The sequence below is a fragment of the Talpa occidentalis genome, unplaced genomic scaffold, assembly GCF_014898055.3.
Source record: "Talpa occidentalis isolate TD23 unplaced genomic scaffold, MPIMG_talOcc4v2.1 talOcc4.3, whole genome shotgun sequence".
NCBI lineage: Eukaryota > Metazoa > Chordata > Mammalia > Eulipotyphla > Talpidae > Talpa > Talpa occidentalis.
This window is the reverse complement of record NW_023603184.1, coordinates 101,307,898-101,333,646: the sequence shown is the minus strand read 5'-3', so window position 1 is coordinate 101,333,646 and position 25,749 is coordinate 101,307,898. Positions and strand designations below refer to the sequence as shown.

The 25,749-nt window shown below is 38.3% G+C and overlaps 1 protein-coding gene across 1 annotated transcript in view; it reads right to left on the bottom strand.

Moving 5' to 3' along the window:
- The window catches only part of MYO3B (myosin IIIB), a 165,548-nt gene that overhangs the window by 84,186 nt on the left and 55,613 nt on the right, over positions 1-25,749 (bottom strand). The window contains exons 12-15 of the mRNA XM_054699457.1: positions 25,428-25,575; positions 24,009-24,162; positions 22,910-22,998; positions 20,946-21,075 (exon numbers count right to left, since the gene is read on the bottom strand). Coding sequence (XP_054555432.1) covers positions 20,946-21,075; positions 22,910-22,998; positions 24,009-24,162; positions 25,428-25,575 — 521 coding nt within the window. The remainder of the gene's footprint in view (positions 1-20,945; positions 21,076-22,909; positions 22,999-24,008; positions 24,163-25,427; positions 25,576-25,749) is intronic.

Genomic DNA, 25,749 nt, shown 5'->3' with positions numbered 1-25,749 from the left:
AATTACAACCTCTTGGTCAGTCTGATTCCTACAGTTTTTTACCTCTAAAGGATCACAGTGGACTGCCCAGATTCTTTTCTCCCCTCCTTACTACCCACCCAACCTTGCCCTCCTCTCACATCCTTTGCTCCCAAACCAAGTGCAAGAGATCTGTTTTCATTTTTACCTACAATGTCATTTGATTCTATAGCAAAATAAAAAGTTGTCAATGAAAAGGAAATGCTGTAATTTGTGCATATGCAACACACTCGAGATTTCAAAGTTTTTAGCAAGTCTAGCACAAAGATGTCCAAATGTTTTCTCTGGCGATATTTTCAGAGGCTAAACTGTGATTAATAGCCCAGAAAGAACCCTTTGAAGCAGGATTGGTGACATCAAAGTCGTAATCCAGGGGTGGCAGGAGCTTTATAATGAGTGGGAAGCATTTTAACACATTTCAAAGGATTTACAGCATGAATAAACAATAGACCTCAGCAGATGCACCACACACACCTTTCAGAAACATAACCTATAAGAAGTTTCCATTTTAATTTAAATGTAAATACAGTGTTCACACTTCTTTCAAATGTTAAGCATCCTCAGTGCTTCACCCCTAGAAAGCCTCTTCGCCTAAGGATGCCTCATTGCCCCAAAGCACCCTCCTGTGCTTCCTGAAACTGTGACTACTGACGTGTGTCGGGAAAGAAAACGGAAGTCAGAGCAATCTAATGGAATTTATATCCTATGTGGGAACTGGGTTAAAAAAGAATCTGAAATGGAACTTACAACAATCCCACACAATTTCTCTGCTTCCAATTTAAAGGGAAAGAGACAAGTGGTCAGAAGACAGAACAGGAACTTATGAAAGATGGCAATTTCCTGCCTGCTTAGAGGATTTTCATCTCTTGGAAAGTACCCATGATTTCATCTTCAGTCACCTGAATTGCCCCAAATGATAGGTTACTGTTTTAAATAATCATGCATAGAATTCAGCTTCCCTCTGCTGCCCCCTCTGGGTTTACAGGATTTGTTGCAAGGTTCTAGTGTTGATAGCTGGTAGACATTCTTTTGAGAAGTTTTTATCTTTTCATCTTCACCAATTCATGAAAAAGGTTAATAACCAAATACAAGATTGAAAAGCGATGTTGAAATGGAAAAGGTTTGTGTAAAATTATTACAAAGAGGAATTGCAAATAAAAAAATGTTTCAATTCATCTGTCACCAGATTGAGTTATCTAAATGGATCTTAAATCTGCAACTGAGTAGCCTACGGTTACTTTGGATACTAAGAAGTGAAATCATACCATTATATTTTGGAACCTGTTTTGAGTTAAACAGACTCCATCTTGTCTCTAACTGCCATGTTGAAACTTCTAGGTGAAAACTAAACCACCATACCCACCCATTTGGAGGCAACAAAAACCCAAGGCCATCTGCTGATTGCGATAGCACATTTCCACACTGCAATCTTCTGTCTGAAGACTTTTGCCCACTAATCCGAAGCAGAAAAATGGACTTAACAACCAATCCAGGGCCTCCCTGGTGGTGCAGGGGTTAAAGTCCCAGCACTATCAAGCTATCACCAGCCATTGGAGCATGAATTATATCCCCAGGCAGGGAGCTGACCCACGTGGTGCAGCAGATCTCTCCTGTCTCACCCGCTGCTCCCCTCAGCAGTGTAATTTCAGTAGATCTGCCTGTTCTGCTCCCTACTCTGTCTCTGGTGAATCTTCTCACTCCCCTCCACCCATGCACCTCTGGCCTTTACCCCAGTTCTTGTATGCATAAATAAAAAATATATGTCTAAAAAAAAAAAGGAGAGGGAATGAAGGAGAGAAGAGGCATGTGGAGGAAAGACATGTAGAGAGAAGTGGAAGAAATACATGGATGAGAGAAACATGGGGAACCTGCTCCTGTTCCTTGGCAGAGACAATGGCAGTTGTTGGTTTATGTGATATATTTTGCATGTTGAATCTCCCCTTCCATCCCAGCTCTCTGGAACCTGCCTAATCCCTCTCTTGTGGTTCTTTGCCAAAGGGTGCCTTAGAGTTGTGGCAAGTTTTCAGGCTTCAATGGCCTGCTTTGGGTCAAACCTGATTGGTTGGGCATTTGCCCAGGAGAGGATAGCTAATTTGGCGGGGGAGGGTCTTATTGGGAATCTGTTATTTGAAATCTCTTCTTCTTCCTCTTCCTCTGTCTGTCTGTCTGTCTCTCTCTCTCTCACACACACACACACAAGCACACAGACACATCAATTCTATTACAAAATTGTCACTCTAACTTCCTTTGCCTTTGTATGTGAGGGTGGCTGGAACTCTTTTAGAGTGTATACTCCTTAACAGTTTGGGGTGCCTGAGTCAGTTGCACACTAACATCAGACCTATGTCAGTGTGATATCTGCAACATTTGAAAATTCAGTTAACAACACTGTAGCTAAAAAAAAAGCAAGGAGATACATTCAGTAGTTGTATAAAACATCTACAGTGTTTTGTATGCTAAAAAATCTTAGTGGACAACTAATTTACAACAAAGGAGTTAAGAGCATAAAATAGGATAAGGAAAGTCTCTTCAATAAATGGTGTTAGGAAAACTGGACAGGCACATACAAAAGAATGATATTAGGCCACTATCTAATACCATACACAAAAACTAACTCAAAATGCACTGAAGGCTTGAATATAAGTCCTGAAACCATAAGACACATGGAAGAATATATACATGATAAGTTCTTTGACATCAGCCTTAGTGATGTCTCTGTGGCTATGTCTATAATAGCTAGGAAAACAAAAGCAAAAATAAACAAATGGGACTATACCAAGTTAAAAAGCTTCTGTACAGAGAAAGAAATTATCAGCGAAATGAATAGTCCAACCTACTGGATGGGAAAAGACATTTGCAAATCGTATATCCAGCAGGGAGTTAATAACCAAAATTTATTTTTAAAAAACTCACAAAACTCAAGAAAAACCACCCAGTTAAGAAATGGCAGAGAATAGACACTTCCCCAGAGTAAACAAACAGATGGCCAATAGGCACATGAAAACTAAGTAGGTAGGGGTGTGTGTGTGTGTGTGTGTGTGTGTGTGTGTGTGTGTGTGTGTGTGTGTGTGTGTGACAATTTGCAACAATGTGAATGGACCTACAGGGTATTATGCTAAGATGAAATAAGTTCAACAGAGAAAAATGAAATAAATACCACATGGCTTCACTTATATATGATAAAGAAACAAAATAACTGAAGAAAGAAAACAAAATCTTAAACTACAAGAACAAAATAGTGATTACTACAAAGGATGGGGGAAGGGTAGGTAAACTGTATAAAACTGGCCAATTACATGATGATGGATAGAAAATAAACTTTTCATGACCAGTGTAATATTTACAGATATGTATCTGAAATCTGTGTCATGTCATAAACCAATGTTACTTCAATTAAAAAATAAGAACATAGTTTGTGTTTATGTAGCTATCCTAGATCTTTAACAAGGACTTGTTTTAAATTTGATACATTTAAGTAACTTAAAAGAACTACAGAACTATGACACAGTCACAGGAGGCCAAGTGAGAAAGTAAGATGTTTGACTTTGTTCTGCAGTTTTTACATTCTCTCTGGCATTTATCTTTGGCTTTGAGTGTTAATATCAATAAATGCCGGGGTGGGGGAGGGGGAGGGAGGTGTGTGTGTAAGAGTTCCCAGTACACTTAACCTATCAGAAAAACAACAGAAAATGTATTTCTAGAAATAAAATGGATAATTTATCCATATTTATCTATGTATAGGTATATAGAAGAGGTTGTAGTTTTGTGAAGGGAAGAAATCAAGAGCATATAGGATAACAATCCAGCTTTCCAGCAGATTTATTGAGGAAAGTTTCAGTTATAAAACGCACTCTTTCTGAATATACAACCTTGCCTTTATTATGCATGTGGAAACTCAAAACCCAAAAGAAACCCTTTCCCTTTTTCTGTATTGACTTTTAATTGGCAGTTTTCAGATATCTTAAAGAATGTCCACATAATTAACACCTTTAGACTATCTGTTTGAAGAAGCTAAACATATACGTCCACTGGTTTTCTTTTTCCTTTTTCAATTAAGGATGTAGTCTACAGCTTTAAAGATCTATGACCCAGAGATTTTAAAGTTGAAGAACTGAGGGGGAAAAAACCAGTATCTCCTTTAATCCTTAGGTTTTATAACTCATAGTCAGGATGTCATCCCAGCAAACAACTGTACCAAATCATTCCAATGTCTCCAAGAAGTAACAACCTCCCTTTCCTAACCTGGTCAATAGAGGAGCCGAGCCTCTGTTTTCTGCATTTTATTGCCATGTTGGTGGATTTGCCAGTTTAATGTATCTAAATGAGAAAGAATCTTCCTTTAGATAAGATAGAGTCAGGTTTAAAAAGTTCTAGGTATTATCTACCTTCCTCACATATTTGGTGGGGATTATTTGCAAATAACATGGCTGTCAAATAATATGATGTGTTTACAGAAGTCTGAAGCCTAGACTGATGATACCTAGCTAAGAAGTTGACCCATTCAGAAAAAATGAAATCCACATACACATACCTGCCAGCACCCACCTGTCACTGACATTTGAAGCTCACTTTTTCCAGCTCAGAGCAACATCCATATACATAAAGTGATTTTTAGTATAGCTAGGGCTAGTCCTGGACAAAACGGCAAAACTTTTCCTTAGGAAAAGGATGTTTTTCACATTCCCCACATACTTTTTCAAAATATTCCTGTTTCCATGTCTGAAAGAGGAACGTGGCTTTAATATGGTGTCTTCTCCCTGTCTCAACAATTCCTCCTGTATTCTTGCCCCACCCTTGAACTTTTCCAGGCATCACAGAATTCCATGGTGCCATCAAACACCCTATATTCCAAACTATCAGAGTTACTATAGCCCTCTGAAAATTAATCCAGGTCTAATTTGTTAATGGATAGATAAATGTATTACTTCACTCAGGTGAGATGCTTGCAGGGCATGGAAGACTTTTTAGGAACAAAGGAAAACTTTTATGGAATGATTCTATTGATCAGTGTCCAGGTAAGAAAGATCCTTTGAAATATGTGCTCAAGTCATTTATGCTTTGAAATAATGCACTAAATGTTCTCTGTGGTTCTTACAATGATGAATAAAATACAGTTCTTTGTCTTGAAGAGAAGATAGACCAGAGAAGCTGTTGGGGAAGGGAACAGACTGACATATAAATAGCTTGTTGCAATTCAGAAAGGAGAGTATTATCATAAACCTGAATAAAGTGATGTGAAAGGACAGAAGACTAAGTTTTCTTAGAGAATGAGAACAAAGAACCTGAATCAGATCTTGAAGGATTAAGAGGAGCTTCACAGGAAAGGAATTCTAATGTTAAACTACAAGAGAGAACTTTTAAAAAAACTCTGGAGAGTTTGTATGGTAAACTCCCAAAGACTTTCATTTTTAATGCTGTATTTTAGGATAGCATAAAAACATTTATTATTTTTACCCTTACAAGAATAAAGAGAAGTTATTCGCCCAATGAAAATATCAGCTATGGAGGCAATTGGGGGAAGGAGAGAAAACAGAAAAGGAAGGCTTGGCTATGGCATTAAAAGTGGCTAGTGGGACCATAGACAGAAATCTTTGTTACTATGTTCTTCCACTGGCCTTCAGGCAGATACTCATCAATCTGTGTGGGCAAAGGTGGATGGGTTTGGATAGAAGTCACTACGGACTCAAACCATCAGTTAGCACAAGTACTAACGAGTGGCAAGTCTTGAAAAATCTCATATGGTTCAGGTAGTTGCACATAGAATGCTACCATTCCATAGTCTAAGACCACAATCCTAATTAAAATGCCAAAGCAGAACTAAATAAACTCATTACTGCAGATAAAGCCCTCCCCTCATGTCTAATACACCTTATCTATTGATGGTGGATCAGTTATGTAATTTCCTTGCGTGAAGCACAGCCTTACGTTTCCTTGTGTTTTCAATTAAGACTGAGAAAGCCACACAAAACTTTAGCAAAGAAGATGCTGTTAACTGGCAATGGTGCAGGAGGGTGACTGAATGCTTGGAACTATAAGCACTTCTTTGATTCTTCCTCTTTAGCAGGGCAGCAATGTAAAGGGTATTCACCTGAAATCAAGAAACCCAGATTCTTATCCCAGGCTAGCCACTGGCTTTAGAGGACTTCTATTCACTTGTACTGTATGTCAAATGACGAGTTCAAGTAAATCAGTGGTCTTCATTCATGTGTCATAGCATTCTACCATGGCGCCCACAGAGGTGGCTGCCAACTTTGTGGCTGTGCAACTTCACCGAGATCAAGGTCTAATAGAGGTGCAAGTGGGGTGGAACCTTTCATAAGAGGGAACTACAAGAAACAGTATGATATTGACCTGGTTCCAAAAATAATTGTGACACCTATGGCCAGGAGATGAAAGAATTTTTATCAAGAGTGTAAATTAGAAAGCTAGTCAGAGCAGTAAAAATACTATTGAACAAGTAATATCAGAGAAAAAAAATTGCAATAGACACATCTGACACAGGATTGTTGTTACCCCTATATTAAGGCAGGGCATACATCCAGAGGCAAGGTTTTGTTATATGAAGTCATGCCCCCCTCATGATGTGAAACCTCCTCCTCTCCCCTTGAAGTCTCCCCTTAGCATAGTATTAAGAAGTTCTCCATTTGTAATTTATTAAATGGGGTCTTTTTTCCCTGCTGATCTGATGTTATATGTTTATTCATCGAGTCTCTGAAGAATCCAGAGGGGTAGACGAATTTTGCCCTGTGCCTAACATGTCATTATATTTTTATCCAAACTCACAGAATGCACAACACCAAGAATGAAGCTTAATGAAAATATAGACTTAAGGTGGCACTGATACACCAACACAAGTTTATTAACTGTCACAAATGGATCACTCTGGTGGGAAAGATTGATAATGGAGGAGTCCACGGGAGGAGGTGGTCAGTGGGTTTATGGAAAATCTCTGTACCTTCTTCTCAAATTTGCTGTGAACCTAAAACTGTTCTAAAAAAGTATTATTTTTAAGAAAATGCAGATGCGTAAACACGGAAGTAAGAGTAACAACTGTGGATGCAAACTGGAATTAAAAATGTGGAGTAGTGCTAGATTTCATTCAGCTCTGTAATTCTATGGTTATGAAATACATCTTAAAAGATCCCAAAGGTAGGGAAATAAGAAAGGACAAAATAAAGAAAAACTAAAATCTGTACATTGTATTGTTTCTTACTTGGATAGGCAGAAAAGTGTGGGGGTGATAGTCATGTGGATTAGTAAACCGAGAAAGCTTGGATCATGATCTGACCTGGACATTTAATGTGCCACTGCTCCCTTCACTACTGAGCACCATGAGCAACTAGTGGATGACTAATTTTTATATCACTCTTCTTTCTCTAGCAGAGAGGAACAGAAGTTAGCTTCTTGATCCCTCTTTGCAATGTTTTTAAGATTAAGGAATCCAAAGTACTTTCTTTCAACATCTTCATAATAGTGTCTTTTCCTAGTGAAAAATCATGCTTTGTTCAGTTTGCATATTAGCAAATATCAGCCATCTCGAAGAACCAGGTGCTATTATGAATGTAATCATCATGCATATAAATCTTTTTTTCTATTGACTCTCCAAAAGCATCCAAGGCTAATTTTTGATCTATAGGTAATCAGTCCTAATTTTCACATTTTTAAATTATTTTGCTTTCTTTCAAGATATGACTATTCTATATCATCTAGTCTGAACATTCATCTGTACATCTTTGAAGAATCTATGGTAACTTAAGAATAAAGAAAATGGAAACATCTTTCTAATAACTGAAAATATAACACTGTATAGGAAACAAAACTTATAAAACACCTAATTAGCCAGCATTATTCATATCTAACCTATACTATCATAGATTTTCTAGATCCCCACATAGCCACATTTCTGTCTCTACCTTTGTTTCCCTCTCACATAGAGACACATATTATGCTCCTTTCAGACTTTTTATTCAAGTTATTTGATTTGATCTGGAAAACTTTTACTACTGAAACTTGTATGTGTTGTGGAGCAGAAGAAAGGAACTAATGAAAATTTTCTTTAAATACATTGGTTTCTTTCTTAAGACATTGCTTTGTTGAGACCTACTTTATAGAACTGTGATATAGCATCCAGAAGAACGACTTCATTTCAAAAATTCCCTAAATTAAAGTCTTATCCTACAAAATTGGGATGCAATTATGATTTTTTTAAAGACTAGAACCTATTAAAAATAAAGACAAACAAAAAAGATTATTTCTCTGGTGAAGGAACTCTATAAGCATCACAAAATTCTATGCCAATTCTGAAAACGCAGCTAGTCAGTGCACTTAGGTCTGAGGCCTATTAAATCAACACAAATATTCTATCTTATATTTATCTTTAGGAATGATTCGATTCCTTATAGAGGTTAGAGACTCTTTGAATCCAAGCATTAAGTACTTTATTCTCAATCATTAATCAAAAAAATATTTCTTTAGCATCTGCTAAAAGACTTCCAAAGCCCCCTACACATAGTAGATACTTTAAAAAAAAAAAGTTGATTGAAGACATTCCAATGTACCAAAACAGTATTTTGAATGATTTATACCCTTGCCTTCTAAAGATGATCATATCTAACATCTCTTGGCAAACTTAAATACATAGATTCTTCTTTCAGTCATCCAAGAACACTATGGCTCGTTATCTCAAGGAGATAAGCAATTGACTGTGAACCATTTTGCAGAGTTAGTATAGCACCAGGGATGAATAATAAACCTGAATGAAATAGTTATGATTTAAATGCTTTTAGAGAATGTTTCAATAAAGTCAAAGATGTTCCTTGATATAACACTAAGAGCTAACCAGGAATCTAATTAACAATGTCTTGTGACTCCTCACTGGAACTTGAACTCAATGAGGGCAGCACTAAGTCTATTTTACTTACTTTATTTTACTTTATTATATGCTTAGTGCTTAGCACAATATGCCTAGCACAAAGTAAATATTCAATGAATACATCTGAAGAGTAAATGAATGAAGTCATTCATTAAATTTTTATTTGCCATGTGACATCCTTTCAACAGGACACCCTCTAGGAACAGGCCCAGTTCACCTCACTTCCCTCCACATACTTTCAATTTTTGTTGGTTGCTGGCCATGCCATGCTCCTTTCAGACTTTTTTATTCAAGCTATTTGATTTGATGTCTGAATTGCAAAGGTGACAGGGGTAAATCTGTGAGTTCTGAAGTCACACCGCCTGGGGTTTGTCTCAGCTCTGCCACTTACTTGTTAGGAGGTCTTGAATGAGTTATTTGCCTTCTTAGTATCTGGGTTTCATCATCCAGAGGACTAGATGAATGTTTATTAAGATTTGGGAATAAAATGTTCCTGTTAAATTTATAGTTAACTGAGTTTCAGTGGCGAGTAGAGATGCAGATGTTGCTGGTGTAGGGATTTGATTGGAGCCATGTGGAACCCCTGGAAGTCTTAGCCAGCCAAGGAGTTTCGGTTTAAGCTAAGTCACTGGACTCAGCTTAATGACAATTTCTTCAACTTATGAGATTTACAAAAATGTTATTAATTTGGGATTCTGGTTAATCAGAGTTTTACAGTTTTATGGAATATCTAATTTTCTATTGTCTTGTTAAATGGTAGGTTAGATGAAAAGAAAATAAACTCAGGTTTAAGATTTGGGGGCTTATTCTTTCCTGTTTACTTTTTTATGCTACTATTTCTAAAACACAGAAATCATAAGATCTTAACAAAAGAAAAAGAAGGAAGGGAGTTGGGTGGAGAGAACCCATATGACTACAGTATAGTATCATCCACTACTTTTTTTAAAAATCCATGAGATAAAGGAATAAACATAGAAATGTATTTATTTCACCCTATATTTTTTCCTCTATTCCAGATCAGAAAAACATTAACACTTAATACTAACATTTATTGAATGTTTTAAAATGGAATAGGTACTGCGCTGAGTGTGTGAAAGTTACAAGTTAATATGAAAACACTGTGAGCCACTAAATGTATGATTCAATACGCTGAGTGGAAGAGAAACTGAGGCAAAAGTACTCAAGTCTCTTGTTCAAGGTCAGATGTCAGCAGTGATGTTGTAATAGTCCAACAATTGGGATTCTGTAGTTAATTCAGGGCTTCTGGTCATATTCAAGGCAGGCCACTGAGTGGGCTGGCTGCCTCATCAAACTATTTGAACCCAATTGATTTTACATGATGTCTGGATTTTTTGGTCATTTACACATCAAACCAGGTCAACTGCACAGTGATCCCATGAATACCGAGCAGTCACTACTGCTGTGGCTTAGCCAAACTTAGTCATAGGAAAGCAGTTGTGGTTTTGGTGTAATGTGAACCACCTTTGTGAAACTCAGAAAACGGAGGCCCTCTACTAAACGTGAACCTTAGTGAAATCTTGTATTCTTCTTCCCACTTCCAACTCTCAAGTTTAGTTAAGTGACATTTTGCTTAGTTTACTGATGTCTCACATGTGCAAACCAGTAAAGTTCACAATTGTTACTTCACACAGCTGTGGTTTACAGCTTCTCTTTGCACACAACACGCTGGCACCAGAGCAAAATGATTAACTTTTATATACTCCTAACATATGGACCAGACTGTTAAAAGCTGGTCTTATGTTCTAAAGACAAAAATGCAGTTTCTATTAACATGACCCAAATTTTTGGGAAAAAAAGTGCTCAGTTGTGAACCATCTCTAAGCAGAGAGATAATTATAATTATAATGGCTTTCTTCTAATTCATTTGATTTGAAGTGCCTGAAGTTATCTTTTAGTAAGGGGAGGAGGGATGACCTGAAAGCCCCATTATTAAGTGATTTTATAGTGGTATGAACTAATAAACTGTAAATGGCCTTTAGATTTTTTTTTCAATATGAGAAATGAAATAACAGCAATAACCTTTCATTTTAAATGGGAACATATTTCTTTTCTATGAATGAGAAGGAAGCGGGCAGAAAGAAAAACCTAGTTTTCTTGCATTTCTGACCAATTGAGAAATCAGAACTGCCATATTTGCTATCTTTACAGGATCATTAAGAAATAAAACAGGGCCTCCCTGGTGGCACAGCAGTTGAGCGCTGGGTTGCGAAGCTGCCCGCAGCCTTTGCAGCGCCGGTTCAATCCTTAGCTGCTTCCCTGCCACTGGAGGAGGGTCCCACATGGCGCGCAGACCTCTCCTGCCGCCCGCTGCTCCCCTCAGCAGTGTACTTAGGTCCTTCTGCCTGCTCTGCTCCCCGCTCTGGCTCTGGTGAATTCTCTCACCCTCCCGTGCTTCTGACTGTACCCAGTGCTTGTATAAATAAATAAATCTTTTAAAAAAAATAAAGCAAATTGTCTCTAAATTGAACTGCCACTTAAAAATATAATTTATATTCACTGTCACATTTAGGAAATGTGAAAGAACTATTAAAATGTGTTGGGGGAAGGTTGTAGACCTGATTCACCACAGATACTAACTTTTCCAATATTAAAGTCATTATCACAACTCATTATTGAAGCTTATTTTAGTTTTTCTTTTTCAAGCACATAGTAGCAACATAGTTTCTATATCTGGAATAAAGGGCTGCCCTGGACAACAAAGACTCAGCATTTGATCAGTATTGCCTTAGCGGGTCTCGCTTGACTTGTCATCATCAAAATACTTTTCACAAAAAGCATCTTACTGGGTTGGGAACCCTATTTGAAATGTTCTATTGGTATTTCCTGCTGTAAGATACCTATTGGATTTTCATAATCAGTATTCCCTACTCTTCTTAACCATGGAAATCTCTTATTAACCACACATCTTTTCACTTCCCACAAACCTGTGTTTCATGAACCATACTTTTGGAAACCCTGCTTTTGACGTTAATAAAAAAATTCCATATTTGCGATGAGAGCCAAGGGAACTTCTCAAAAACTTGTGCTGGAACTCTGCAAAGCAAGACTTCTCTCACACGCTGAGAAAGAGTTTGAAGTCAAGTCCACATGCAGTAAAATTTTATTTTACCACAAAACAAGAATGTATTTTCTTTGGGAGGAAGAGCAAGAAGGGCTCTTTGGCATTTCTGTACTTCTCTCTGACAGCAGAATGACGCCCTTCTGTGACCAGGGCAGCTATTCTCTATAGCAAACTTATTCAATATGGTGGCTCCTGAACACATTGACTATGGCTAGTCCAAATTCAGATGTGTCATAAATAGACACTATACATCAGACTTCAAAGATTTACTACAAAAAAACAGCAAAATGAGGTCATAAAAATTACCTCAATCATTTTTGTATTAATTACATATTGAATTATTTTTATATAATTGAGTAAAGACATTAAAATTAATGTCATATGTGCTATAGTCTGATTTTTTGGTGACTCCTCCCCCCAAATTCAAATGCTAAATCCTATACTTCAATGGGATAGTATTTGGATGTAGGGCCTTTCGATAGTGATTAGGATACCTCATGAATGGGATTCATGCCCTTACAAGAGAACTCATTTGGCCTGCCCAGCATGTGAAGACACAGCAACAAGACAGCAATTAATGGTCAAGGAAGTGGGTTCATCAGATACCAAATCTGCTGGTGCCTTGAGCTATGACTTCTCATCCTGTAGAACTGTGAAAAATAAGGCAAGCTGATTCTTTTTACTTTTTAAAATGTGAATAATATAATATTTTACATCACACTGGAAAGTATGGTGCAAAAGATCAGTGAGCAAAAGACAGCCAGATGATAGTGTTCAAACAACAGAAACTCAAAACTGAAGGTTTGGGTTAGAGATATTAGGGGTCAGACTATTAAGTCTTAAAATTCTTCATGCAAATCCCTCACTCTGTAGATGGGGTGCTAGTTCAGAGAATTAAACCTGCCAAATACAAAATACCAATACAGGTCAATTTCAGCCTATGTCCTGATTTACAGCCCAGGGTCCACTAAAGCTGATGACCTAGAAGTAATGATGAGAAGACTTTTAAAAAGAAAAGAAATATTTAAGTTGCTTACATTTGAACAAGAAAGGAAACAAGGTTTGGAGAATATAAATTTGAAACCTAAAGGCATTTAGGGGGAAAAAACAAAGAATTTCAAGAGAGTCTCATCTCAACCCCCCACCCCCACACCCAATCTCCCTGCCTCTCTCCCTTCAACCACACCACAAATATTCTGCCTGGAATAAACTTAACAAAGAAAATCAGATTTTTATAGACAAAGGGCTGAAATATCATTAACAAAGGGAGAAATAGGAAGGTATGAAGTTTCTCCTGGAACTGTCCAACTGTTGCCAGGACCCTCTGTTTCCTCCTCCCATCTGTCAAAGGGCAGAATCTAGCCTCTCATGGAAATTCACAGAAGCAGCAGAGGTCTTTCAATTAGTCCTCCTGGCCAGCCGTAGCAGTAATGTAAGGGAGAATGGTCATATGTCCACCATAGCCCTCAGGGTGGCCACATTTAGGAGCAAGTATGTGGATCTTGTGCTTCCCAGCACAGTGTACTGTAGTCACATGTGTGCTGTTTGCTTCTGGGAAAGACCTCATCCCCTTCACTACACTCCAGAAGGGTACAGGAAGTTGATTTCAAATGCTGAACATAACTGCAATTAAATCTGTGGTCTTGTTACAGGGCAGCCCCGATATAAAATAGGTTGCCTGACTGTGGGTCCTCACCCACTAGGGCACCTGAGTCCTAACAGGGCTGCACACTTTCCCCTCTAATTCTAAATGCAATGCCAACTCTGAATTTCACAACTTCTTAAAATAGAGCTCAGAAACTGGTGGACGTCAAGTCAGCACCACAAATCATAGGATAATCCACATTTCTGATATATTTTGAGTGTTCTCAGGATGACCAGGAAAGTCCACTCACAACTTGTCTGTCTGCCTGAATGGACAGACTGGACTCAGCAATCATGTGCGCCAGGCACCTCTCTAGGAGCTAGGAGCAGGAGTCAACTAAATAGACAAAACTTGTCCTCATAGAATTACACACTAGTGAAGCTGGGAATTTCAACCAACCCACACAGAAAACTACCTGGAGGAGGTGATGCTAGCACTTTCTTTTTTTTTTTTTTAAAGATTTATTTATTTATGCATACAAGAGCTGGGATGTAGGCCAGAGGTATGGGGGCCAGGTGGGATGAGAGGATTCACCAGAGACAGAGTGGGGAGCAGAACAGGCAGATTGACTGAAATACACTGCTGAGGGGAGCACTGAGCAAGACAGGAGAGGTCTGCTGCACCATGTGGGCATCTCCCTTGCCAGGGATTGAACTCATGCTGCAGTGGCTGCAGCCAGCTTCATAGGGCTGAGACTTAATCCCTTGTACCATCAGGGTGCAACACTTTTTTGGAGAGAGAAAAAAAAGATTTGGAGGCAAGGCAGGAGCAGAGAAGGAAGGTATGGGGATGAGAGTGGGTGTGAGGGAAAGACGTCATTTCAGACAACAGAACAAGGAGGTGTGAAATCTTGCTAACAGGCTGAACAATATGTTCTTTATATAAATTAAATAGAAGACATGGTCTCTGTTCTCACAGACCTTATAATCTTCTCAGGTAGGCAAGATAGTTGCATGAGACACAACTGCACAGCTAGGTAAACCAAAGACTGAATTGCACAGCTCTGATTATAGATTTATTTTTTATTGAGGTAACACTGATTTTACAACACTATATACGATCCAAAAATATAGGCTCACACCTCTTCAAATGTACGTTACCACAACACACTCCCCGCCAAGGCAGTCACAGCCTGTCTGCTTTTGTTCTCCATCCTCCCACTTCCCCTCAGGTAACCTCAATTCCGATTGTAGACTGTTGAAAATGAGAAGCCAAAGTAATTAATATTTGCTATTATTTACAATGGAATGCTATTATTCAGAAGGCACCTGCCTTGATCCTGAGGTAAGAATCAAACTGTTGCTGTTCCAGGAGGAATCCCCATGGTCACATCTGCAAAAAGTTTTGTGGTTCTTTGTGCCTTGTGAATGAAATTAGTGTACTGAGGTATGTCAATTCATTAAAAAGAAACAGGAACTGGGGATATAAAATAATGAATAGTTGAAATTTTAACTAGGGTAGCCAAGAATAGATTTTGGTAGAAGTTCTGAAGGAAGTGAAGAGGCTAGCCACAGGTATGTCTTGAGGAAAAACAGTCCAGAGAGAGGGAATAGCAAGGGAAGTACCCCTACAAAAAATACACAGTTAACCTCATGCTAAGTGATAAATACTGAATATTTCCCCCTCCAAGATCAGGAATGAAAGGATGACTCCTCTCTCTGTTTCTATCACATTATTCACATTAACTGGAAGTCCTAGCCAGTAAAGAAAAAAAAAAGCAAATATTATGTAAAAAATTAAAAGGAAATCCTAAGGGATCTACAAAAGTAAAAACAAAACCAAACAAAAACTCATAGTGAATTTAACAAAGTTGTAGGAGAGAAGGGCGATCCCCCCAAACAACCATATCTCTATATATTGAGCAACGACCAACTAAAATCAGAAACCAAATTATCCATAATATTAAATACTTAACTTCCAAAAATTAAATACTTAAGTGTAAATCTAATAGGACAATATGCTGAGATTAATATGCTGACAATAACAAAAATGTTCATTAAATAAATCAAAGAAGATTGAAATTTAAGTAGACATACCACTTTAAGGATTGAAAGATTCAACACAGTAAAGATGGCAATTTATTCCAAATTAAGCTATAAACATTTTGTAATTAAAATAAAAATCCCAGCAGGATTTTTAATAGCCATAGATAGTTGCTTTTAAAATTTGTATGGATAGACAAGAAACTGAAATAGCCAAAACCATTTTGAAACAAAAATTAAAGCTTTTAAGACTTAACATAATGCTACAAGAATCTAGAGGATTCATCAGAGACAGTGAAAAGCAGAACAGGAGGACTGACAAAATACACTGCTAAGGGGAGCACTGAGCAAGACAGGAGAGGTCTCCTGCACCATGTGGTACAGCAGACATCAGTGAAGAGTTAATACAGAGATCAGTATAACAGCCCCACACAAATGTAACTAATTGATTTTTGACAGATGCAGGAGCAATTTAATGGAGAAAAAATAATTATTTAAAAAATGGTTTGGGAACAACTGGACATACTTATAAGGAAAAAAATGAAACTCAGCCTCAGTTTCCTCTCATTTACTGACTTACAAGCCTGTTCAGAATTTAACTTTTTTGCACATCCTTCATACAATTTAGGATTGGCCACTATGTGCCCATGACTATTCTGACTGGGATTTTCTTTAATTCCTTCTTGAAAGCACCTACATATAGCATTATAGGTAGATAGATGCTAAACTTATATTCCTCTGTTGGCTGGAATATACACCCAAATTCACAAGAGAAAGAATTGGGCCGCCCCCAGGGCTCCCTAATGGAGCTGGCTCAGTAGAGCCTCTATTTCGAGAAGAGCCCAGCGCTGTCCATGTTGGGACCCTAAACCCTTCATCACTTGGTGTGAGTTCATCCTGTCACACCCATTTGCAGAACTGCCAAGAACACAAGAGCAGTCCTAAGTGGAAAATGAAAACTCTGAGAGGTAGTTTTTAAAAAGCATCCTCTTAAGAGCTTAATACTGCATTTTGGGAGTTACAAAATCAGGAAAAGATAATCAACAACATGTATTTTATGTGAAGGTGTTACAGTGCTCTTCAGATACAATGTGGGAGCTCATCGCCCCTCCTTCCCCAGCCAAATAAAAGGAGAGACAACTGAAATCAAGATAACCTTTATTTTTGTTATTTCTCAAATCAAATTCCAAAGGGGACACCTGAAACCTCAAAGGAGCTTCCTTCAATGGAGACAAAACTTAGTTCCATATTCTAATGCAAAACCAGACACTGAGACTCAGAGGATGATCCCTCTGTTTTCCTCTTGTTTTGTTTTTCTAGTTTCCTCTATGTTCTAACTCCTGTAAAACCCCAAACCACTGCATGGAAGTCAGAATTCACAATTCAAAGACAAAAATGGATTTTCAAGTTCCTTTTGAAACTCCCCGCCCCCCGTCTTTCTTCCCAAGCTTTTTGAACTTTTCTGTAGCTTATTAGTAGCAAGTGGAACACTCCCCAAACAGTAAAATACGTCATAAACCTTGTTATAACATCTTTCTTTTTAATGTCTTCCTACAATAGCTCATTCAGTTTGAAAAGTCCTAACTGAAGGGTTAGAAAGCAGTTACTGCCACATCAAATATTCACAGACAAAGTCTTCAGATTTCCTACCAATAGGAAGAATTACAAAGAAAATTTCACCACAACTGAAGTGGACCATCTGCAGGTCAAAGAGAGGTTGCGTAAGTATAAGGAAAGACAGAGAGAATCTTTACAGACTGCAGCTGCTTCAGTTTACCTGACTGTCATTGCGCATCTTGGAATAAGACACACAGGCATCTCCTCCACCAGGTGCAGCTGTGTGTGAGCAGAGGGACCTCTGGTAAGGCGGCTGCAGGTGCCTGTGAAGAACTGAAACCCCTGGCCTTCATGATTTTACTCCCCTCTCTTTTAACCTTCTCAGTATTGGGAGATGTACAACATGAACAAGAAGAGAAGTAGTGGGAAAAGGAAAATGTCCATTGGATTGACTAGGATTCTACACAAATACACACCTTGGTTCATTCTTTTAATGTTGATAAGAGATTGACCAAGGATAATACTCCTGCTAGATATCCGCTAACAAATTGTCCTCTGCCCTGCAGTCCAGAGGGAGGTCAGGAATGGCCCTGACACCTATGTTTGAAAGCAAAGGATAGCAACACTCTAGTTACTAGGAAACCTCCACCTCACTGGACAGGAAAACATAGGTAAGGAAATTAAAGGTTTTCTTTGCATTTTAAGACATTTTTTTTCTTTTAGGAAAATGATGTCAATAGAATGCATATACAAAAAGGTATACAAAACTTAGAATTACAACATAATGAGTATTATAAAGAAAGCATCCATGTGCCCACCAAGATTAGGAGGGAAGAGCACTGCCAACATCGCTTACAGGCCTTTCTCTTGAATTTGAGGAGTCCAACACTGTACCTGTTTTTAAAGTTTGAGGCTAACAGCCTCCAAGGCTCCCTACCTTTGAACTTTTCCCTTCCTCTGTAGTTCATCCCATAAAAGAAATTTGCAAAGTAACTGCCCTAATATCTATGCTCACTGAACTAGTACTCCTTCGAATTTTAATAAAAAAATTATTTGAGGGTTAAGTAGTATAAATAAAAATTAAAATGACCAAGAAAATTGTTTTTCATGCACTGAAATTATTAGTATAGTCTTCCAAAATGCCAAGATGTATGGAACCTTGCTTCTAGCCCCAATGTCAAGAGGAACAGTCACACCTCCCTTCAGAAGGGACACCTGCCTAAAACCAGTATTTGAAACTTCAGCAAAATAAGCACAATCTATTTCTGTCCAGTAAGTTTTCTCACCTCCAAAGGCTTCAATGTAATAAAACCAAATAGACTATAAATGATCTAAAATTTAGATGCTTACTTAATATAATGACCCCCAACATAAGATGCACAATCTCTTTAGAGTTGAGGTTTGAGGGCAAATATCACCAACATAGTGTGACAAATTAGTGTCTAATTCAAGACAGAAAATGAAGGTAAATTCCAGTTACTTGGGTGCAGAATTATGTAATCCCTAGCTCTACATCTCCTTTTGCTGCTGAAACAGTGCCTTATTATTATGTTATTCTATAAATGTTTGTTGATCTAAGGCATTGTTATATGAATAATTTCAAAAAAAAGAAAACAGAATTATACTTATTCATTTTGAATTTGTGTGTATTTGTATATTTGTGGTTTCTTAATTACATTCAAAATGTGGAGAAAATAAAGCTCAGGATTTCAAAAATAATTATTATGTATGACATATGACTCTGGAATACAAGGAAGCCTGTCAGGAAAACATGTTTGTTTCTAGTCTTATATTCACTTTTGTTTCCTCCAGGTGATGTGGAGTAGTTTCAAGTCAAGATTCAGAAAGAGTTACAAGACAGGAGGAAAGCTATTCAGAGAAAAGCACACACACGCAAAAAGCAGACACTTCTCTTTGTTCCCCTTCATCCACTATTGTGGAGCTGGGTCATGAAGGGCAAACAGAAGGCTCACAGCAGAGCCTGGTGTCTTGTATAGTGCCACCTAGTGTCCCAGGCTGTAAGCTTAATTTTTTTTTTTTTTTTTTTTTTTGCCAAGGTTGAAAAATAATACATTCCAAACTTGTGAACAGATTTGACAAGTTGTTACTCATATTTATGGGACAGTGTAAATGCCAGCTGACAAATCATTTGCATAGATTTTATTTCAACAAGTACATCTCCTATTATGCAGTGCCTTCACTCTGCACAAAAGCTGCCTAATGAGTGTACAACTGTGTTTCTAGAGAGGAAGCACCAGTCCTCTACCTGCCCATGCTCTGCTAGGTGTTGACCTAGAATCAAATCCTGGTTGTGCCTGGAGAAGGTCTAGATAAAAAGGTAGAGGCAGCCTTCTGGTGGGTACTCAACTTCTTATGTTTGTTTATTTATTTATTTATTTGTTTGTTTATTTAGGTAATTTTCTTTTTTTTTAAAGATTTATTTATTTATGCATATAAGAGCTGGGGTACAGACCAGAGATGTGGGGCAATGGTGGCGGGGTGGGGGGTGGGGTGAGAGGATTCACCAGAGACAGAGTGGGGAACAGAACAGGCAGACTGACTGAAATACACTGCTGAGGGGAGCAGCAGCTGAGACAGGAGAGGTCTGCTTCTCCATGCGGGTTGCTCCCTGGCTGGCCAGGGATCGAACTTGTGCTGCAGAGGCTGAGGATTGCTTCATAGTGCAGTGCTTAACACCTTGTACCACCAGGGAGGCCCTCAACTTCTTATGTTTAAAGGAACTTGTTTGAAGAAAGTTAAGAATCTGGTTTCAACTTCCCTTCCAAATTAAAATGAAGCAACAGTTGCAGGCTTTGACTTTGTTCTTAATTAGTTTTTCATTCCTCTACATGTTGCTAAAATTCAGACTTAGCAGCCACTCTGTAGCATGCAAAGGTCCCAAACTATACTCAAGTGTTAGTGATTTTAAGAGAGATGTGGGAAGAAGAGAAAATTATGAACAATGATAAAGAGGCTTCTGCCCCTTCCTACTACTTAAAGGCATACGTATAAACTACTTCCAGGCAAAGCCTTAAAACTATAAAGCCCTTGAGAGGAGTGTTATGAGGATATCTGGTGACTATTCAGTCAAAGGCAGCAGAATCCCGCATAAATCAAAGGAATAAGTTCTAAACAGACAGGGAAGTTCTGTTCTTCCTGCTTTCTGGCATAAGGATGAGCTCAGCAACCAAAGAGAAGTTGACTGTACATAGGCAATGGTTAGATACGTAGGACAGTGGTATACCTGTTCCCAGTTGGGTAGCAGAATGGTGGGCTGAGTAAACAAATGAGAGGAAGGTAGACCGACGACCTCTGAGGACCCCATGACTAAATGACCTTGACTGTTCACAAGCCCTTCACTTGGAATCATACAGTAAAAAAATAATCTTCCGAATAATTCTAGGTAAGCTGAGACTACCTTATAGTTAATAAATGATAATAAATGGTTTTATAAATGGAAGGATGAAAAGGGCTGGCAGAGAAAATTAGAAGCCTAAGAGTTGATGCTACGAAAGTGCTTTTGTGTGTGCACACACACACAGATGTGTATATATGTGCAATTGAATAGCACATCACAAGTATATATGTGCAATTATATATATATATATCATGATATGCAATTAAATTGCAAAAGAAATAATTTTCTTGAACCTAGTTGGACAGTTCTTTATTCCTGCTTAAAGTTCAAAATGTTAGCAATGCAGCCTGTCAGTTCTTAGCCACTAACTGGAAACCCTAGCAGAGTTTCTAGAAGCATCAGGCCAGGGCTATCAAGAGCATTCCAGATACCTGTTCTGGTCAAAGGTATTGAGAAGAGTTGCTGAAGAAGTGTGTTTTCCGATGTTCTCAGGACTACAATCACATCCGCAGGAAGAGTATCTCTGTTTTTCTCAAGAACACCAGAAGCATCATAAAATACCTGTAACAGCAGCAGCAAGTCACAAATTAGCCAATACTGTCCATTGCTGGCAATACCAGCAAGTCATCTCAGTTCATTCATTAATCAACCTGTGTATAAAATTTGTCTTGATGCAGTCATGCTTTTAGATCCAAACTACCAAATAAAGGGCAAAAATTGTCAGTTTGGGCAGGTCAGTTTATTATAACTTCTTGTTCAGTTGCTCTTTGAAGAAAAGCCATTATCAGGATAATTATGAAAATAGGTTGGGTACTCACTATATGTGAAGTTCCCATTCTATGAAGTAAACACCATTATTTTCTCCATTTTATTGGTGGGCCATCAGAGCCTCAGAGAGGCTGAATGGCATATCCATCATCACACATTGTACCAGTGGTGGGCACACATCCAAACCTAGGGAGTTTGGCTCCATGCTCACAACCACTATACTCTCATTGTTTCCCAAGGTATCCCATGGCACCTATGTGATTGCTCAGTGATGCTAAGCAATTCTCAATTCTCAGAAGAGAGGGGATCTAGGTCAGTAAAAATTTTGATGAATGTTCCAGAGAAATAAGCATTGAGTTGCACAAGAATTCGGGAAAAGATGCAGAGTCCAAAAAGAAAAGGATCCTTTTTTTTTCTCCCCAAATTTAGAAAGGAAAAAAAAAAGGAGAAAGAGCAGTAAGTAATAGGAAATAGGTGTAAAAGGACGGAGACACAGAAAAAGAGGTGCAGGGAAGAGGAAAGAAATGGAAGGCAGAAAAGACAGGTGTGGGAGGATGGCAAAGTTTAGGGAAGAAACAAGTATCTCAGACAAGGAAGACATAAATATGTGGTTAGACATGAATGCTAAGGTAAATGAAGCATTTGAGGGGAAAACGGCAATGATTTATATCATTATTTCATATCCTTTTAAATTTTCTAACAGTATAGGAGTTCTTCCCTTAGGTGTGGTCACTGAAGCTCTCCTACCACCAAAGCTCTTAAGTCCTCCACCACAGTCCATTGTTGATTGCAAAGTTCCAAAATAGACACCACCATGTACTACATGGAGAGAACAATAACTACCTTTACTTGCATTAGAGTTGCCGTCAAGAACTCTTCTATTGGGCAAAATTAATTTCAATGTCATGATATACATGTGAAAAATAATTTCAATGAGTCTTAAATCAACAAAATAATCCAAAATGCTTTTTATTGAACTTCTCAAGTTTTTGTACCCAGAGTCTCTGCAGTCCCCATCAGAAGCAACTAGGCATAATTCAAATGACTTCTTTGAGAGTAACTTAAGTGTGAGCTGTTGGTTACAAGACTGGAGGATTTCCTACATCAATCACTAATCTCCTTCAAGAACATGAAATTGAGACCCAGTCACAGTGTATGAAGTGGAAATTTCAGTTAATATTGTAAAAACTTAACATTGAGATGCTGAAGTGAATTTTTTTTCATGGTGCCCTGGAGGCATATACTTAAAGTGCTAAAAATTGAGCCCCACCGTGATATTAACTTCCCCCATCACCGACACATCTCCAGATGAATTTAGAATGTGAACATTCACCACTAAACACTGAGAACACTACGTTTTCTCTCCAGAATGCTGTCACTTCAGGGCCAAACCTCAGGTGAGAAGCAGATGGCAGCTCTTCAGGCCACCCCAATGAGAAATTATTTCTTTACCAGGGGAAACTTTCTATGAGTGGTACCAATGGAAAAGTTTGGGAATTATGACTGGGTGTTCAAGAAGAATTAGAAAGATAAAGAAATCTGCAAGCAATTTTGTGAGCAGCAGACTGACTGATATGAACACTTAACCCCTTGTTAAAACCAGGTTTGATAACTGACATTCTCTCACCTTTCCAGCATAGTGCTGAATGCCAAAGCACAGCTCCACTCCTTTGGGCCTCCAGAAGTATTTGCATCGTAGATTATCTTCAAATTTGTCTGTGGATTTTCATATTTAAAAGTTACAACATGAGTTGTTTGCTCCTTCAAACATAAACATGCTCCTTAAACCAAGAGTGATCCAGAATAAGGGCTTTCAGAGCAGCCTGATATTATCGTCATATTTACCATGGTGGATAAAGACACCACATGAGATGGGCTTATAACTGAGTCCTCCCTTAGTTGTTTTGTGCTGGTTTTAGTGTTAAGTTGTGCCTTAAGAACTTATATTTTGTTATCTTTAAAAACTCCTAGCATGGACACTGATGACACTAGAAATCTGGCCAATTAGTCTTAGAATCATAAAGATATTCCATGGAAGCAATGCAATAGTGGTTTAAACTCATCTTGGCAATTTATGAGGATTTTATAGATAAAAGGAAACCACTGAGGGTTAAAATTACAACTTCTAGAAATGAATGTCTCACACAAACCAATTTTCCATCTGGAGAAAAGGCTTTTTTGGCTATTATTGTGATTGAGAACCTACTCTGTGAGAAACTGTGTTAAGTACTAAAGAGATGCAAGGATTGGAGGGGTGAAGTATAAAGGGATTTTAATGCCAAGAGGAAATGTCTTATAAGCAGCCCGTAGATAACAGTGACCTAGTGAAAAGATGGCTTTAGAAAGACTAAATTCACTAGATGTCGAGGCTAGAGCAGGAAAGTATGAGTCTAGAAGGCAGGAGACAAGAGGGGCTGCTACGCAAATGTGGACTAGAGGTGAATGGGGATCTGGGGGCATAAACAAGTGTTGAAAAAAGCAGGTGTAAAAATTATATGGGCACAGGATAATGGTATTTTTGGGGCAGAAATAGGAAAGTAAGGAGGATTTGGGAGATGGTGATGAGTTTAAGATACAAATTCTACCAGGACATTTGCCGAAGACTTCAATTCATTAAAAGCGTCTATACTTCATACTCTACCAGATGACCAATACATGGCAAATTATTTAAAGCCCATTTATTTGATGACAAGAGCCAAATTTTGCCTTTTCCAAGAGTTACCTACCAACCAGAGTCTGATCAGTTGCTTGGGGAAATCGACTTTCCTCATCCAAAAGTGCAAGCAGTCCCAGGGGTTTCTGGAGGAACATGTCTAGGAGGGGGAGATTGTCCTCATATTCTACCTGGGTAGCGTCAATGCCCTCATCCTGATACTCCATCTGAAAGGAAACAGATTATGAATATCTCTGGCCTGATACTGGCCTAGGTAGCACCAGCTGCTTTGTACTGTACTTTCCAAGTCTGGCAACATTGAATGAATGTATGTTTTATGTATGTAGTAAAGGATACTTCTGCATGTAACACTTGAAGTTTTGGGGTTAAGTCTTTGGGGTGGCCTGAGGCAGCAGCTGAAGTCAGCAAAAGAAGAGGCAGCTCTTTGCCTCCCAAACACCAACTTGGTAACTCATAATTTAGAAACTAATACAGAAAGAAAGAGAAGCTAAAAAATATATTTTTTTTTTGGTGACAGATATAGTTTAAATCAGGAAGAAAGAAGACTTCTATCTTCTACAGAAGATTCTGTAAAGGAATCATTCTGAACAGGAAAACTAGAAAAACTCCAGATTTCCCAGATAAATAAATGAAATGACGTCAAGTTCTATGTAGGGCGGTAGGGTGGTTGGAGAAAGGAGTGCTGTAAGGATGTATCCACCTCTCATACTGAGTATTTTCACTCCAGGTCTTTCACTATGTTGACTAATCATAATACATTTTGTGCATCCTCACTCCCACATTAAAACAACAGGGTTGGCTAGAACGGTTCATTAATTGTAACTACCAAATACAGGACCTTCAGGTGTTGGATTAGTGTTTGGGGTTGAGCAGAAGCCTTTGCATCCACTAGCTTTGCATCCTGTTTTGTTACCGCTAAATTCATAGGGGAAAAACTTCCATTTCAAGAAAACCAAGGATATAGCTTACTCTTTCCCCGGAGACATTACTCCATTTCCTGTGGGATCTCATATGTACAAGCTGGGGGATGAGGATAGCCAGTTTGGGAGGTAAGCAGTCAGTATTAGGAATTGCTGCTCAAAACAACAAGAACCTGTGTCCTGAATCCAAGACCATCCTGTGTCATTTAGACACAATCATAGCTATCTTTGGTTAAATAAAGTAGAAAAGAATGCAGCATTGGGGGAAATACGCATGAAACAACTTGGAAGCAATATCTAAATAATTGGCTTGTCACCAGACCACTCAAGTGAGGAAATATATACCTTTCCACAGAAGTCAAGATGACTTTTTCTCAGACTAAATTTAGCCTATTTATTTTGACAAGACTGCTTCACCAGTGGTTTTCTCTTCAGAATCTTTTTCCTATTTGTCTGAATAACTCTGAATAACAGAGTTTCTGCTTCAAATTGTGGGCAGCTTAAAGACAACACCCCCCATCATGTTTGGTGACTTCAAAGTTTACTATTACCTGCTCGAGAGCAAAAACGTGCTGATTGAAATAGTACTGGATTTGCTCATTGGCGATGTTTATGCAGAGCTGCTCAAACGAATTTCTTTGAAAGTTCTCAAATCCAAAAATATCCAAGATGCCCACATTCATCCCATCATCTGCATTACTGCATGAGAAAATAATAAAATCCTTTAGGGGAGAAAACGACCAGTGCAGGACCACTGAGAATATGTGTGCCCATGTGTTAATGAACACCTGTACCCACTCAAGGAGAGCGGCACTCTGTTATCTCTAAGGGAAGTAAGAGTTTGTGTCTTAAACCATTTGGTCCATTAGTCTT